At 33.3% G+C, this 18,406-nt stretch overlaps 1 protein-coding gene across 6 annotated transcripts in view; it reads right to left on the reverse strand.

Annotated features, from left to right (window-relative positions):
* Positions 1–18,406, reverse strand: part of LOC114324286 (E3 ubiquitin-protein ligase lubel) — a 146,962-nt gene that overhangs the window by 118,445 nt on the left and 10,111 nt on the right. For 5 of the 6 annotated variants that reach the window (XR_003651523.2, XR_003651520.2, XR_003651521.2 and 2 more), the window contains exon 2: positions 1,531–1,614. Coding sequence is in view for 2 of the 6 variants with exons in the window: in XM_028272088.2 (XP_028127889.1) it covers positions 1,531–1,614 (84 nt within the window). In the remaining 4 variants the exon portion in view is untranslated. Of the gene's footprint in view, positions 1–1,530; positions 1,615–13,846; positions 14,025–18,406 lie in introns of those variants that run through there. The other variant, XR_003651522.2, reaches the window with a different exon arrangement.

Raw genomic sequence — 18,406 nt, forward strand, 5'->3', positions numbered from 1 at the left:
ATTAACAAATTTTCAGCTTCCTATTAATCAACTTTTTTTGGTACGCGGGATCCAGGTCTATCAGGGGATAGACTGAAACACAAATACTACAATAATTGCACCCTTTGGAGATGGCGTAGTTGCATCAACTAGTGAGAATTTAGTAGATGCCTCTTCTCATCTCCAAACCCACTTAAACCTACTCGCAGAATGGTACAATCAATGGTGAATTAAAATAAATGCAAAAAAGGAAGTACAACTAACATGTCATCTACTAACACTTAACAATACACAGACAGTTGGATTATAAGTTCAAACATTTAATGTATTTACTCCTTGGTAGAACATTCAAATTGTCATTGAATAAGAAATTACTCCTATTCGCCGTGTGCAAGTACTTGCAGGGGATACGAGAAACGATCGTGCGCGAATAGCGGAGAAATCTTGCAACTTTCTTAAATAATTCATTGTCAATTGAAATTGTCCAATTGACGTATATTTCATATCTACTGTCAATGAAGAAGAAAAATTATATGTTGTTCCACAATATTGATAGGATATGCAATTATTATATAAAAGTAAATTTAATTAATTGTATTTTGCTTGTAGTAGTGCATTTTAATAATTAATTTTATTTACTATATACAATTGTTTACCTTTTAATAGCATAACCTTAATATTATTTTTCTTCTTATAATTTTTCTGGGCTATGGCCTTGACAATTGTCCAGTAACCAGGACCAATATGATTGGCCAATATAATTAAAAGTGCGAAAAATGTTGCCGAGCTATGAAACCAGGTGTCGCTTTTCCGAACTTGCACGGTCCCATTACAAAACCATATTATGTACAGTTGTTTGGATGCAGCTCAAGACAACTGTTCAGAGCAGATGTCTCGAAGGTCCAAATAGCCATGATGATTGCCAACCGTCGTCGCGGAGATGGCATTTAAAGAAGAAGAAAACCATATTGAAACCAATTTGGATGTACGGTATATCATATCTGGGGATGCGCTAAACTAACGCACATCACAGCCATAAAGCTGTTTTAATCGAAAGTCCTTAAATCAATTACTGGCGCACCCTGGTATGACAGTAATCTCACTATTCACAATGATCTGAATATTCTCTTTTTAAGAGGTGAAATACAGCTGGCAGGGATCAACCACGACAACGAACTGATTGAACGTGTCTACCAAAATGGACCAGCAATCAGAAGACTCATCAAGTGAACGTGGCCGCAAGATTTATTACAACAATGAAATAAACCTACAAGGCGAAGCATCATTGGATGCTCCTCCTTCCGTATGCTTACAAATTCAATCACATTTACTTAAAACTCTCATGTAGAAGTTGATTGTAAATAAAAATTCAAAAGGAAAAAAATTTCCCTATTATTTTCTTTTAATTTGATGATCAAAATTTTAGAATCGATGACCGAAATAGTCAAAAACTATGACTGGATCAAGTTTAACGCAGAAAAGAAAAATTGAATTAGTAATATCTTATTATAAAAATCTATGTCACAAAGCAAATGCTAGAGAATAACTTACCATCCACTGCGGCATATTCCTTGCCATTCTTAGACGAGTAGAAGGGTTGGAAATATTCATAGGTTTCCATTTCTCGTTCTTATTCTGCAGAACAAAAGAGAAAAACATTAATTATTTATTTAAAATATAGGTAATCATAGGCGTAACCAGGGGGGGTTATAACTAGGTGCTTGCTCTAGGTACCCCTCATTTGGATGTACTTTGAGCCTCTATACGTTTAACACCATTACTATTCCATGCCTCCAGAGACCATCCCCATAGTTGTAAGCCCTCCCTTAGGATCATCCTGGTTACACCGTTGTAGGTAGGTAAATAATAAATATAGTGCCTTTCATAAAATGCATAAACTGTCGATTAATGAATATATTCTGTCACAGGATTTTTTATACCATTTTGAAAAATTACATCGTGCCATGACGGTAAGAAACAAACTTACTCTGAAACGAAGACCAAGAAACAAAATAGAACACTCTACGATAAATATCCTTTATAAAAGGTATATTTGTTAAAATCCCTAAAAAGGGCTACGTCACAGAACTAGTTTTCGATCGGATGACCGATCATTATCAGTGCTTACGTGAATCTAACATGCTAACCACCAAAATACAAAAATATGTGGGTAAAAACCCTTTACAATTGACCCGTCTTGGAAACATAGATGAATAATGTGAACTCAAACATGGAGTGCTAAAATATCCAATGTATTATGCTCTAGGTACCAATTGACTTGTTCACATGTTGACTATGTGGTAGCAAGTATAGTCAACATGTGAACAAGTCAATTTCGAGCTCAATGGTACCTAGAGCATAATACATTGGATATTTTAGACATCCATGTTTAAGTTCACATTATTCATCTATGTTCCCATGACGGATCAATAATTGTAAAGGGTTTTTATCCAAATATTTTTGTATTTTGGTGGTTAGCATGTTAGATTCACGTAAGCACTGATGATGATCGGTCATCCGATCGAAAACTAGTTCTGTGATGTAGTCCTTTTTAGGGATTTTAACAAATATACCTTTTATAAAGGATTTTATCGTTTTTGTAATATATGGTATACAGCCAACTACAGATACGACTCTACGATAGATATGTTCATTGCCAAAGGAGTAGTAGGTAATGAAAGATGAGTTATGACATTACTAGACCAGAAACCGGTCACTGCAACTCTAATATCCAGAGCAGATTTACATATAATAGAACCTGTGGAAATATGGAAATGGAAGTTACTTTCCTATTGTCTGTATCTTCTAACTGGACCAGATACAGACAAGAACTAAACGGGATGGAGATACTAGAGTTCAAACACAAAGAAGTTCGGAAAAAATAGTACAAACAACAAGAAGGTACAATAAGCCATGGAAACCAGTGGCGACGCGTGACTTTCTAAAGTGTTGCCAAAACCAGATGCAAAAAATCTTCTTATACCTATATACATAACTTCAATAATATCATTTTGTATATCACTTGAAACTCTCGAAAAAACAGTTGATGTTTCTAGATGTTGGCAAAATTTTTGATCTTTTTTGGCAATTAATGTTAACAATTCCCTGTAATTACCTCGAATGTCAGAGCCGTCGCCCTCAAAATGACCACGAAACGCTAATTCTTGTTTGGCCAAAAAACATACGGTATCTATTATAAGTGAGCTAAGGATATACCTATCTATTTTTTTAACAAACTCATTATGTTTAGCAATATTTTCTTTAAAAGCTTGGTTAAGAGAACTTTCGATTCTTGTTTTCCCAAACTGAATCAAATTGGGTATACATCTTACATGTAGGTAGCGGAGAAATTTCATGTCTCTTTTTTAAAACTCTAAAACTATTTAAATCGTGAACCTGGTCCACCCATTTTTCTGTAGAAACCAGAAGACATGGCCAACAATACAGTCTATTTTTCTTGCAGCCACATAACCAAGGATTTTCACTGTACCAACTAAATTTAAAATATCGAACTCAGTGGCGGAGCGTCCTTAGAGGCCAGAGGGGCCGGGCCCCACCAAAAAATATGTAATATATGTAAATTTTTAGTTACGATTCTATTATATAATATTTTATATAAATATGCATTAAATAATTTATTTGCTCATGCATATAGTTTTTTCTCGTGATATAAAAATAATATATTGCACAATCACGCACCGTACTGTAGAAGTCTTATCTATTAATTGTCACCATCATACCGGCTGTATTGCATTGCATGTTCTTCGCTGTCGACGCTGTCGTCAATAATCATTATCAGGCCGTATAAGATATTTAGGGGCCCGTTTTGTGTGGCCCTTCTGTGTAGTTAATACGCTGTTTCGGTGCGATAACGTTAATTTAAAATGAACAATGTAGACTATTTATTACAATGTCCTTTTTATACGTTAGGGATAGAGGAAAATAATGAAATTAAACGTTTAGGTGTAATAAATAAATAAAAGATTAAGTAATAAATAAACTAAGGCATACGTTCTTCTTTTGCCCTTTAATTCGTCCAATTTTGAACCTAGGCTTCCCCCAGTTTCCTCCATTCGTTTCTGTTTAGTGCTTCTGTTTCCAGTGCGTTCCTCCTATCTTTTTAATGTCATCTCCCTATCTCATCTAGGATCATCCTCTTGCTCTTTTTCCTGCCCATGGTCTCCATTGTTGTATCGTGGTATTCCACCTATTGTCCGTTTGTCTGGCGTTATGACCTGCGAAGCTCCATTTTTAGCCTGGCTATATGTTGTACTGCGTCTTTGACTTTTGTTTTATTTCTTACCCAGTTGTTTTGTTTTTTGTCTGTATTTTGCTCCTAACATTGCTCTCTCCATGGCTATTTGTGTTTTCATTATTTTATCAAAGTTTTATTTGGTCAAGGTCCATGTTTAGCATGCCTATGTAAGAATTGGGAGTATGCACTAGTCAAACACTCTTGTTTTTAAGTATTGTTGTAATTCGAACAACAACTAAGTCATTAATATGGAGAAAAGCTTTTATAGCTATCCATAAAATCAGGTGGCTTAACCACATAAAGTAATAAGCGCATATCCCATTACTTAGGGCATCCAAAGTAACGTTCAGTACAAAGCCTCCCCATTTGTTATGTCCTTCGATGGGGAGAGGTGGTTGTGTAGTTTGAGAGTCAGATAGGTACCACTTTATTACGGAGTGTGACCGGTTTGATCTTCGGACATGTGGTTCCCACTGTTCCATTGGAACACACATATCCCTCGAGGCTGGGGTTGTACGAGTATGTGTGTGTGCGTGTTATTGGGTCAGTTCAGTACAGTACCTGTATATATTTTTTTTGAGCCATGTTTTTCATTCTTCATTTTTCTTATTGTAATTTCGTCAAATTTTTATGCGGCCCAGGCCCCACCAACTGAAATTGTCACGAGCCGCCACTGATCGAACTACTTTTTTGATTCCTTTTTTAAAGTGTTTAAAGTAGGTCTTTCATTTTCAATAATTCATTTTTTTTTCTTCAATCAGAATTACTTTTCAAGTAGTTGATCGATTACGCAGCGACACTCATCCATGGTGAACTGCACGCACACTTTTTATAGGTACTGTAGCCTAATTTAAATCTGGTAACAGCCCTACTGATATACACAGCGCGCTTACGCCCGTCGCTCCTTCAAAATTTTCAGACACTAGCCGGTCCCGAGCCGCCCGAGCGACAGCGAGATAACCATTCATTGTAACCACAAATGTGACTGATAACAGAATATAATAAAGTGCAACTGAGCCACATAAACTCGCCAATATTTTCGTGTGTCTACGAATAGTTGGCTATTTACTGAATTAGGTACTATTTACACATAATAATATATTTCTATAGGTAAAAATATTTATAAATGGAATTATTCATCGTCATAAAATATTTATTTGCAAGATTTTTAACTGTTACCAATGGTAACAGTGGTTACATGGACGCTTCGCCAGTGATGGGAAACCAACATTCTCAGATAATAACAATGGATTAATAATGTCAGAAAAACTTTAGAAGAAAGGGTCATGAGAAGAAGAATATGTCAAATAACAAGAAAAACGCAGAATTTCGAAACTACGAAGGCGAGTTATTGTAAGAAATAAGGATAAAGCTAAGGTCCTAACAGATAATTAATGGCTCAACAACATAATAGTAGGGCAGTGGCGGATCCAGGGAAGGGCGATGGGGGCGATCGGCCCCCCCTCTCAAAGCAAGTTATATATAAAGTTTATAAAAGTAGGTATTCACTTATTCATCTATTTTTCATAGAAATTTCGCCAATCGGCCCCCCTCTTGACGATGCTGGATCTGCTGCATCCGCCACTGTAGTAGGGGAGCATTGAATGCTAAATTTGCAGTTACTAAAGCGCCATGAGGACCTACTGGGTTGTGAGGATTAGGTACTAAAACCAAAAAAAGTTAAGTTTTCATATTTGAATTTAATTTTTCATTTTTAAAAATTGTTTTTCCGATTATATCGCCTTTTTCTTGTAGTTCCTTCTCCTATCGGAGGTTGGCTATCATCACAGCTATCCGTACCTTATTGGCGGCGGCTCTGAAAAGATCTACTGAGCTGCAACTATACCACTCTCGTAAGTTTCTCAGCCAGGAAATTCTTCTTCTACCTATCGATCTTTTCCCCTTAATTTTGCCCTGCATTATGAGCCGTAATATCTCATATTTTGCACCTCTAGTAATTTGGCCCAAATATTCTAGCTTTCTTGTTTTGATGTTCTTTATCACCTCGTTATCCTTTTGTAGCCTTCTTAGCACTTCTGCATTCGTAACTCGTTGGATCCATGGTGTTTTCAAAATCCTTCTATAGCACCACATCTCAAATGCTTCTAACTTCTTTGTGTTGTCTACTTTCAGTGTCCAGCTTTCCATTTCATACAACAAAGTCTAGAACACGTAGCATCTTAATGCTCTTATTCTCAGCTCCAGAGGAAGGTCTCGATTAACAAACATTTTTTTCATTTTTATGAATACCTTTCTACAATTTCGATGCGTGTCCTGATTTCTCTACCGTGGTCGTTGTTTTCTGTCATAGCGCCATCTATCCATAATTCGAAAAATGTCTCGAATAAAAGTTACTTATTTTTACGGAAGAAATCCAAATCTCCAATAAAAGATGGGGGTTCCTATTTAAGATTTTAAAGTAATGGTAGGGGAGCCCAAGCGGGGATTTTTGCAGTAACTCGAGCGCGTCAGATTATCATATGGGGAGAACCCTGGTACCCTGTAGATGTACCCCTACCATATATTGGCTCTAAACACAGGGAAGATCGTTAAGGGGGGCCGAAAAAAAATCAATCGTTAGAAAAACTCGAAATCGTCAGATTAAGATAAGGTAAGTTAAGTACATGCAAAACAGTGTATATTTAAAAAATTTGACGATTTGAGCGGGGCGTAAGGAAATGGGTGAGTCACAATATTTCACAAGAAAACAGCGAATATTTCTATAGATAGATTTACAAACTAAAAAATACGTGCTCAATATTTGTCAAAAATCTATCGAATGATAGAGGGGTGGGGGGTAAATTTAAAATTTTAAATGCGAATCCCGCGAAATGAACATCAGATCGAAAAACTGAAAAATACACTTATTCAATATGTTTGAAAAATCTATCGAATGGCACCTAGGATGTGTTACTTTAAAATTTCAAATAGGAGCCCCCATTTTTTTTATTGCAGATTCGGATGCCTTACGTAAAAATAAGTAACTTTTATTTGAAACATTTTTTCGAATTATGGATAGATGGCGCTATAGTCGGAAAAAAGATTGTTGAAACTGGAAAATTAAATTAAAAATAAAAAGTCCCCACTAAAATGGAAAACTTTACTTAACTTTTTTGGTTTTAGAACCTACTCTTCACAACCCAATCGGTCCCCAAAGCGCTCGAGTGACTGCACATTTAGCATACTTTCCTCCCCTACTATAACCTACCACCCGACTTCGTTGGGGTGTCGTGTTTGGTGTCATTCGATAGATTTTTGAAGAATATTGAACACGTATTTTTCAGTTTTTCGATGTGATATTCATTTCGCGAAATATCGCGGGGTTTCTATTTAAAATTTTAAAGTTACCCACCACCTTGAGGGTCGTGTTTGATATCATTCGATAGATTTTTGAAAAATATTTTGTAGTATATTAGGGATTTTTCGATTTGATGTTAATTTCGCGAAATATTCGCTTTTTTGTGAAATTATGGATATACCCTATTCCACGAACATACGCCTGTTTTGGATTACTTCCACAACTAATATTTTACTGTGCAAAATAAGAAGAACGAAAGTAAATTGCAAATTACATTGTTGTTTATTGGAATAATTATTAACGCCACTAACTTTCGTACTTCTTATGTTGCACAGTAAAATATTCGTTGTCGAAGTAATCCAAAACAGGCGTATGTTCGTGGAATGGCCCATAGTCTACAACTTCTAATCCACAACGACATTGCCGATAATCTTGGAAACTGTCTTCGATCCAGGTTACCTCCCCGGAAATCCGCTCAAGCGCTACAAGTAAGACAGATCCGCATTACCATAGTCTACTGGACGCCACAGACGAACCTGACGGATTTGAACGTCCCCGCAAGATTTGGGCAACCCTTAATCGAATTAGAACAAACTGTGGAAGATGCGCCAACTCCCTCTTCAGATGGGGTAAACTTTCCTCACCTTCTTTTGATTACCGCACTGCAAGACAGACAATTAGGCAGATTATTAGGACTGCTCACGTAGAGCATACTCAGGTAACATACTCAGGTAACAAAAATACAGTAGAACCCCGCTAATTCGAACGTTCGGCAAATCCGAACCAACGGAAAGTGAAAACATTTAAAAATTCAAGATAAAAACTCCAAAACATAATTATTATACAGAGTAAACCCAGAAAATTGAACAATGTAGGATGAATAGGACTTTGACATTTAAATTTTTTTAATAATAAATACATACTTTATAATGTAGGGCTTATAAAGGTTAAACCGTTGATTGATGTATTTGAGAGTCCAATACATCAATCAACGGTTAAACATAAACTTACTTCGGATCTCTCCTAGTCAACTTAAGACCAAAAATATTGTCCACACTCTTGCGAGAACGTTTTGCGACTCAGAATCAACAACAATGACAGATTTGAGTTACTAGTTAGGCTAACTTTCGGATAATCCGAACTTTTCGGAATCCGAACAGGCTGTCACCCCAATTAGTTCGGATTTTCGGGGTTGTGCTGTAGTTCGAATGAACCTAACTTACCTTAGTACAAATATGCACATAAAAAAAGTTACAGCCCTTTGAAGTTATAAAATGAAAATCGATTTCTTTCGAATATATCGAAAACTATTGGATTTTTTATTGAAAATGGACATGTGGCATTCTTATGGCAGGAACATCATAATGAAAAATTATAGTGAAATTTGTGCACTAAATCCCCCTCCCCCAAACGTTTGTGTACATTTCAATTAAATTATTTTTGTGATACCATTAGTTCAATTCAATATTTTTAAAACTTTTTTGGCTCTTAGTATTTTTTCGGTAAGGCAGTTTCTATCGAGTTGAGGCTTCTTTTTTAATATGTTTACATACAGATTTTATGGGGGTTTTGTTCCTTCAAACCCCCCAAATGGTTTTGTACGTTCCAAATAAACTCTTACTGCGATACCATTATTTAAACACGGTGTTTTTAAAACTTTTTTGCTTCTTTGTTTTTTTTTTTCGAGAAGGTACCTTTTATCGAGATGTGGTTTCTTTTTTAATATGGTTCAAAATATACCTAAAAATGTAAATCATAAATAAATTTTCCTATTATTACCAAGTCTCCATAATCGTACTTAACCATATACCTACAAATATGTGGTGGATTTGACAAATATTCAAAATATCTTGATAAAAACTGACTTTTCGAAAAAGTATTAAGAGGCAAAAAAGATTTTAAAACATTGTGTTTAACTAATGGTAGGTACTACAATAATAATTAAATTGGAACGTACACAAACGTTTGGGGGGGTTTAAAGGAACAAAACGCCATAAAATTTTTATGGGGTGTGTAAATTTCACTATATTTTTTTCTTAAGATATACTGCTGCCATAAGAATGCCACATGTCCATTTTCAATAAAAAATCTCTAATAGTTTTCGATATATTGGAAAAAATCGATTTTCATGTTGTAACTTCAAAGAGCTGTAACTTTTTTTGTGCACATTTGTACTAAGGTAACTTAGGTTCAATCGAACTATTTTTGATCCCAGAATATGTGATTAAATTTATGACCTGTATTTTTGTTACACCCTGTATAATGTATAAATGTGAATTTAATTACTTATTTTTTAATTTAAGCCATACGCATAGGATATAACTTATTTTATTTGTTTTGTACACATCCGGGAGCTAAAAAAAATATATGGAACGTATAATATGCCAATACCAATATCGACGCCATTCATCTACTTATTTATATATAATTTTCTGATTCTATTCATCTGTTTATATAAAATTTTCTTTACTTGCCGATAGATTTAGCAGCACATAAATACGATATATGTTTGATTCACTGTTCTATTATGTTATTTTTAGACATACACCTCTGTTTTAGACATCACAACTATGTGATTTTAGTAAAAATAGGATTCGAAAATAATCTAAAGACATAAAACGTGGGCTAAATATTGAAATTGTCTCACACTTGGCTGTTTAAAAATGCATATTACACCACTTTCATACTGTTTTTCCGATTAGTTGAGTATACCTATTAAACAAAATATGTTTGGTAGTTCGCCCATTTAGACATGCATTTTGCACTTTAAAAAGTCGTTATAAAGGTATTTTACGTCTCAATAGAGTCCAAACTTGAAGTTTATAAAAATTGGAACCACACCAAATCTTTATACATATATGATCGTTTTGCATATGAAACGCAGTTTATAGTGCTTACCTCCATTCATTTTGATGGTTTCTACCATACACTGCTGGTAAAAAGGTTAAACCTTGTTGCAGGACCGACGATAACCGGTCTGCAAGGGACGGCAAAATGAGCTTTTTCTGCTGGTGTTATCTTCTTCTTCCAGTGCAATCTCCGCGACGGAGATCGGCAATTATCATAGCTATTAGGACTTTTGAACGGCTGCTCTGACAAGTTCATTTGATGTACCTACATCCGTACCATTCTCTCAGGTTTCACAGGCACAGTCACGATATTCTACTTCTCCTTATGCTTCTTTTCTTTAAATCCTTCCCTGCAATCAATTGGAGTAAGTTGCATCTCTCTCCACGTGTAATATGTCCGACATATTCCAATTTTCTTGTTTTTATTGTTTTGAAGATTTTAATTTCTTTATTCATCTTTCTTAGAACCTCTTTGTTTGCGACGTGTTCTAACCACACAATATTTTCAAACTGTTCTATACCCCCTAGCTCGCATGATTCCAGTTTTTGAAGTTATACTTCTTTAGGTGCGTTGGGAGTAAATTTATATGTGCGCGAATTCATCAAAAGTCTTGGTCCTGGGCGCAGCTCAAACGCTATACGTGATCTGATTGGGTAATTACAATGACCTGTCAACAATAATTGTTCAATATGTCGGTTATTTTATTAATATGTACGTCAATGGTTCATAGAGGTAGGTATATATTAACATAGAGTGAGCCTACCCTCCGCGCTTCCTTACGACAAGATCTCATGGACTGATTTGCGGTATCTCTTTCTAGCACATTGTATGGAAAAACTAAGATGACATTAAGTGTGAGTATAGGCACGGAGGGGGAGGACAACTGTCGCAGCTTTACTATGCGTAAGAGTGAAACAGCACTAATCCAAATAAAAAAGATGGTGTCGTCACTTCGCTCTGAATGACACTCTGTCTCTGTTAATATATAAGTCTATGCAATGGTTATGGGTAAACAAATGTTGTGTATTGGCTGTGAGTTTCGACAGTAGCGCTCTCTCGCGATTTGAAACTTGTACTTTTCTGATAAAATTGCTGTAATTTGTGAAATACTCAAAACGAAAAAAATAGATATTTACCTAGAAAAACACAAATTATGAACTGAAATATTATTGCAACCTGATTACTGAACGAATACACAGAATTGGTAGTAAAAGTATTTATGTTTTTTTTTATTTTATTCATTATAATTTTAATATGTAATATATAAATTCGTGCGACTGGATGACTGCTTACGTAAGAGGCAATTGAGAAAAAGAAGAAGTTTATGAGAAATTTAGAGGTTACCTTTGCTTTTATTGGCTGTCAGTTTCGTCAGTAGCGCTCTCTCGTGGTTTGAAACTTGTACTTTTCTGATAAAATTGTTCAAATTAAATGCACAAAACTGCCACTAACAGCGCTGCGAAAACTGTCAAATCCCCTCTACTCATCGGCTCACAGCGAATATTAGTTTTTATTAATCAACTATTTTCAATGGGAAATAAGCCACAATTTTACCAAAAAAATGATTTTATTAATAAAACTGAAAATAGTTGATTATAAAAAATGCCACAAGAAAATAGCTTCAGAACAACATTAGTTTTTATTGTTGTGAGGACACAGGCAAAAGCGAGTTTATAATTGTAGTGACTTTTTAAATAATTTTTAAAAGCCACAGGTAAATGTTTCAGTAATGTAATAAGTAAAAAATTACACAGGTACTTACCTATTTGAAAAATGTACCTACCTAGTAGGTAATGCTTTGATTTACATAATTTGATTACCAACAAAATTTCTACCAAACTTCCTCTAATATATTGTTTTCTTACTCTATGTTTTGTTGTATTTTAATATTTTAATTCCACAAAAATCAAACTAATTTGATTAAATTCAGACCTGTCAAACAGTAAAACGTTCAGTTGCCCTATCTTCCCACATGACAGATATGTGTAATTGGGTAAATGAGTAGAGGCTTCGATTACAAATCTAAGCGCCCTAAATTGCGCGGGTTCGAATCCTAATGCAAGTTTTTATTTTTTTATACATTTTATGATTGTAAGTATATTTGTTATATATTTTTTTTTTCAGAAAATGTGTATTTAGTAACAATTTTTGCCAACAATTATTATTGTTCAGAGATCATTTCTTTGTGACATTTTTCAATGTGTTTGTGTGCGTTTTATTCTTTTATTTTTTTAATTTTTGTATTGTTTAAAAAAAATTGGAAAGAGTAAGTATTAAAATTAGTTTAATATTTAAATAAAATATAAATAAACTGTTTAAAGTACATTATATCAATTTCGTTGAAATCACATAATAGAAGTATAACTTCTTACGTGCTTACAAAGTACACACACATTCTTTTTCCTATTAGTGTCGCATTCAAGGTCCAAGCTTCCATTCCTTAAAACAGACTCAAGAAAACGTAGCTCTTAACCAATATAACTCTTAGCTACAACTTCAAATCTCGTTGCAGAGCATTCTTCCCATTTTGTTAAAATTTGCTCTGGTCTTTTCTATTCTAATTTTGATTTCCTGAAAGTAGTCATTTGTGGAGTTGATCATTGTTCCAAGTAATGCATATTGGTCAACTCGTTCGACATTAGTTACTTTTATGAAAAGATTCTCGTTGTTTCTTTAAGCTTTCGATATTCTCATAAATGTTTTCTGGGTGTCCATGGTCGAAGATCCTCAATATTTTAGGATAAGAGGACAATGTCATCCGCATTCCGCATATCTAATGTTGTTAATAGGAACTCCAGGATCTTTATCTTTATTCCAGCTGTTTCATCCTTCCACCATAGGTGATCTGCTGAAGAGTTTTTTGGATCTCTTCCGAGTAGGCATTAAAAAAAGTTCCTGCTCAAATTAATTTAAATTAATATAAAAAACTAATAAAAAAATTCCTTCCTAAAAAAAACCTACGTCGGTTTACTGTAAAGAGGCCGAAATCATTAGACCGAAAAGCACTTTACCGAAACCTCACTAGACCGAACAGTACGAGACCGAAAAGCAGGAGACCGAAAAGCATTAGGTACATAATACAGGGTGCTGAAACAGGATTGTAATCTGAGCAAGGGTAACATCAACCTCCCTTTATCCATACTTAAAACTTTCAGCACAAATTAGGTACTGGCGCGTTTACAGTTTGTTTTTGCTTTGTTTTTATTTATTTTTTATTTTTATTCGTTTTTTGGTTTATTTTTGTATTTATTATGTACAATACTAAAAATTAAATACCTACTAAAACTAGTTTAAAGATTGTTTTTTTTGCTTTGTTTTTTGTGTTATCGCCACTCTACCCTTAATTTATTTTTACCTTCACTAATTTGTTTAACGGATGAAAATTATCTCATATCTTGTACAGACTGTGATAAAATAATACAAAAAAATACAATAAACAAAAAGACAGATATACAAAATCTTACCATAATTTACTGTAATCTTTTTTAATTTATGTACCATTTCGGTCTAATGCTGTTCGGTCTAGTGAGGTTTCGGTAAAGTGCTTTTCGGTCCAATGAGTTCGGTCTACTGCTTTCAGTCTAATGATTTCGGTCTAATTGTCGTGTACCCCGTCTGATTTCAATTTCCTCTGACAAATACTTTTCGCTGGTGTTATAAAATATACTAAAATAGAAAAATTTATTTTTCAAATATGATTCAAATTCCAGTCATAATACGCTAATGTATGTTTGTTGTTTTTGCATCCCACACACGTAAAATATGCAACGCATACAATTCCTACCGTATTTTATAATAATAGAATTTATTAGTAAAAAAAATCAATGTGCGCCTATGCTAGTTTTTCAGGCCTGCACCTTATACTCTAGCGCCGTGACTGCCTTGTTGAAAGTGTCGATATTCTATTCAAAAAAGCGTTTTGATCAGCATAGATCAATTTGTCTACAGTTTTGTTGTTGTTTTAGTGACATGATTTCATTGAAAAGCGTTTGAATTGGGGTTATTAGGTGGCTCTGACATAACAGTTTGATTTTGAACCCAATTTTATTTAAAGCTTCATTAACGTCAATGTCATCAGGATGAATGTGTTAGTGATATCTTGTCAAATCAGAATTGTTTTGCTACCAAGCCATGTGCTTGAAAATTGAGCAACATTTTCCAATAACTATTTTCTTTTTACGGGCATGAACAAGATAGTACCTAGCTAAATTTTGAGTCACATTTTTGAGCCATGAACATTGTCTTCTGCGCGGATATCGCTTCTGCCTTGGTAGACCAGGGCGCATCTGTAAAAATATTAGTACATTTGGACGTTGAGAGGTGACTCAAATTTTTTTGCAGAAATTGCTTGAAAATAACTCAAATAATAATATCTGAGTTATCCTCCCTTTCAAAAAGGTCCGGAACATTGTTTAAATAATCAAAATGTCAAAAAATGAAGGAAAAATTCGATTTTTTTCTTCGTTTTCTGATTATAACTTTAAAAGTATTCATTTGCCAGGAAAATTGTACTAACATAAAAGTTGCGTAATTAAATTTCGTACAATATATAATTGGTTAAAAATTTAAAAAACAGTCACCCTTGTTGCAAAATTAGTCGAGGAAATGAAGCTGAAAAAATGGCAAAACCTCGCAATTTTTTCGTCCAGCATCGATTTGTACAAAAATTTGGGTTTAGGCCCTTTACACCCTCTAGTTCATTTTCTATATTGATCCGTTGTACGCTTTTGGTTTTGTAAGGGTGAAAACTACCCCTAGTTGTAAAAAATTATAAAATATCATTTTAAACTTTAATATTGTCAACATTTGGTTCTTATTAGTTACATAATGAATGTTTTATGCTTTAAGATATACTATCATAATATTTCAACCCTTAAAACCACCCTTGTTGGAGCTATGTATAAAAAAATTACTTATCCTAAAAGAATAATTTCGGCTTGCATCGATTTACATAAAAATTTGGGATTAGGCTCATCTCACCCTGTACTTCATATTCTATACCATTCTTAAGGGAGTTGATTATTTTTAGGGGTGTAAACAACCCCTTATTGTAAAAAATTATATAAAAACATTGTATACTTTAATATGGGTAAAATTTGGTTTTGATTGGTTAAATAATGATTGTTTTATACTTTAGAATATAATATCATAATATTTCAACCCTTAAAAACCACCCTTAATAACATTACAATTTTTATAAGTAGATATTTTAATAGGTCTATACAGAAAAAAAAGTAGAATTAAAGAATTACAAAAACATTTATTTACACAAAAATACGAATTTACAAATATGTACAAATACAAATACAAATAGTTTTTTAGTCATCTTCCAGTATACGAACCGGTTCTTTGGTATTATACATACAATGAAAATTATCCATAAGCGGACTATCCGAATTTTTCGAAAAAAAAATCGTTTTATAAACATAGCTCCTTCATTTTTGGCGGTGAAAAGATTTTTCAAAAATGACTTTGTAGGGTTTTTGAAGAGTTATAAGAATGTGAAAACTAAATTCCATAAGATCCCTCAGTTTTTAATTAGGGTGGGTTTAAAGGGCTCGAATAAAGGGGTGTTTGCTCGTAAATAGAGGTTTTAAACAGCTATATCTCGCTAACTGTTCACTGTAATGAAAAACTATGCACAAGGGAATTTTAGCTATTAGAGAAGCTACAATTTGGTAATCTATCATTTTTTTCATATCTCCAGTATTTTCGGAGATATTTTGAAGTAAAAGGTGAAAAATGAGAAATTCCAAAAAATTAATTTTTCTTTTAACTTAAATTTTTCTAAAATTAGGCCTATTAAATAGGTCAAGCTTCTTGGTTGTATTGATAATACAAATATAAAAGGAATTATAGAAAGGTGAAGACCAATTTTCAATCAGGAGGGTAGTTAGGCAGTTGTTTTCACTGATTTTATCATAGAGAAAACCAGGTACTGACTTTTTTCTGATCATAAGTCGCTTACTTTTCAGACTAGAAACTTTTTAATATTTTTTTGAAAGGCCTAACTGTATACTTGAAAAAAGATTATTTAATTTTTCTTTGAAAAATGCAAAGTTTTTCCGTTATTTTACTTTGAATATTTCAAATTATGCATTTGACGCAAAAAGCTAACTTTTAACATGCCGGATCTCGGTTTGTGTTGGTCTTAGCGATATTACAGAAAAATAGTTTGGTTTGTGTTACTAAAAGATACAATTTTGATGCCTACAGTTATTTTGATTAAATGCATATTTTTCGAGGTATTGTCAAAAAACCCTCTAAAAAAGTCGACTTTTTCATCGAAAAACTGTTACTTTCAAGCGCGAATAACTCGAAAAATATTAGTTTTACGAAGAAAATGTAAAAAACTTTTTTTTCTTATAATCACTTTTTACATCGATTTACATAGTTAAAATGTAATAAAAAATTCCCGCCACCGAGATGGGGTGGCAACCACCCCCAAGGTTTTAGCGTACAGCGGCATGATATAGAAAATGATCCTTGGACTATTTCCTACCTTTTGTGAAAATTTCAAGTAAATCCATGCTGGACGAAAAAATTGCGAGCCATAATGCTTCATTTCCTCGACTAAATAGCAATAATTGCGAAAAAACCATACGATACAAAAACAAGTATTCGCATTTTACGTTTCTCAACCATTTATGCTACTCCTAGCACCTTCATATTTCATCCAGAAAAACTTTATGATACAGTAAAACAATATTTGTAAATTTCATTATGATCGGTTCAATAGATTTTGCAAAATAAGTTTTGCAATCCAGCTTTCGCAAAAAAAATTCATTTTTTCAAAATGTTACAGGACTGAAAATAAAGCAGATAGCAAGTTGAAATTTTTGCGTATAGAAGTGTACTGTACCTTTCATTTTCAATTTTCAAAATTAAAATCGTTTAACTACCACGGCGTCAGGAATTTTTTTAAATAAACAATAATTATTGGTGTTACGCGCAGGACAGCGGATAGTTTGCTCTGATTGGGCATTCCAATGACCTTTGATAATGATTGATACATTTTAATTTTTATTACATTTCAATATAAATAAATAAATTTGTTTATTGAAAAATAAAAACACATACTCTATCCTTTGAAATAACACTTTTTTATCAAAAACTTTTTTATTCAAATATTTTAACTTAGAGAATAAAAGTTTATTATTTTTAAACATAATATCCAATTGTTTAAACAATATATCACAAACAATAATAAAATTAGTTTAATGTTTGTGGAATTAAAATATTAAAATACAACAAAATATACAGTAAGAAAATAATATATTAGATAAAAATTGGAAGAAATTTTGGTGGAAATCAACTTGTGTGAATCGAACACCGCTGTCCTGCGCGTAACACCAAAAATTAATGTTTATTTAAAAAATTTTCTGACGCCGTGGTAATTAATCGATTTTAATTTTGCAAATTGCAAATGAAAGGTACAGTACACTTCTATAAGCAAAAAAAATTGAACTTGCTATCTGCTTTATGTTCAGTCCTGCAACATTAAAAAAATGAATTTTTGCAAAATGAGCAAATTGCAAATGAAAGGTACAGTACACTTCTATAAGCAAAAAAAATTGAACTTGCTATCTGCTTTATTTTCAGTCCTGCAACATTAAAAAAATGAATTTTTTTTGCGAAAGCTGGATTGCAAAATCTATTAAACCGATCGTAATGAAATTTACAGTGTTGTTTTACTATATCATAAAGTTTTTCTGGGTAAAATATGAAAGTTCTAAGTGTAGCATAAATGGTTGAAAAACGTAAAATGCGAATACTTGTTTTTGTATGGTTTTTTTCGCAATTATTGCTATTTCGCAACAAGTGTGACTATTTTTTAAATTCTTAACCAATTCTATATGTAGGTAGCGCAACTTTTATGTCACTACAACTTTTCTCAGAAATGAATAGTTTTAAAGTTATAATCAAAAAACCAACAAAAAATCGAATTTTTCCTTCAAATTTTGACATTTTGATTATTTAAACAATGTTCCGGACCATTTTGAGTGGGAGGATAACTCAAATAT

Source organism: Diabrotica virgifera, chromosome 1 (genome assembly GCF_917563875.1).
Source record: "Diabrotica virgifera virgifera chromosome 1, PGI_DIABVI_V3a".
NCBI lineage: Eukaryota > Metazoa > Arthropoda > Insecta > Coleoptera > Chrysomelidae > Diabrotica > Diabrotica virgifera.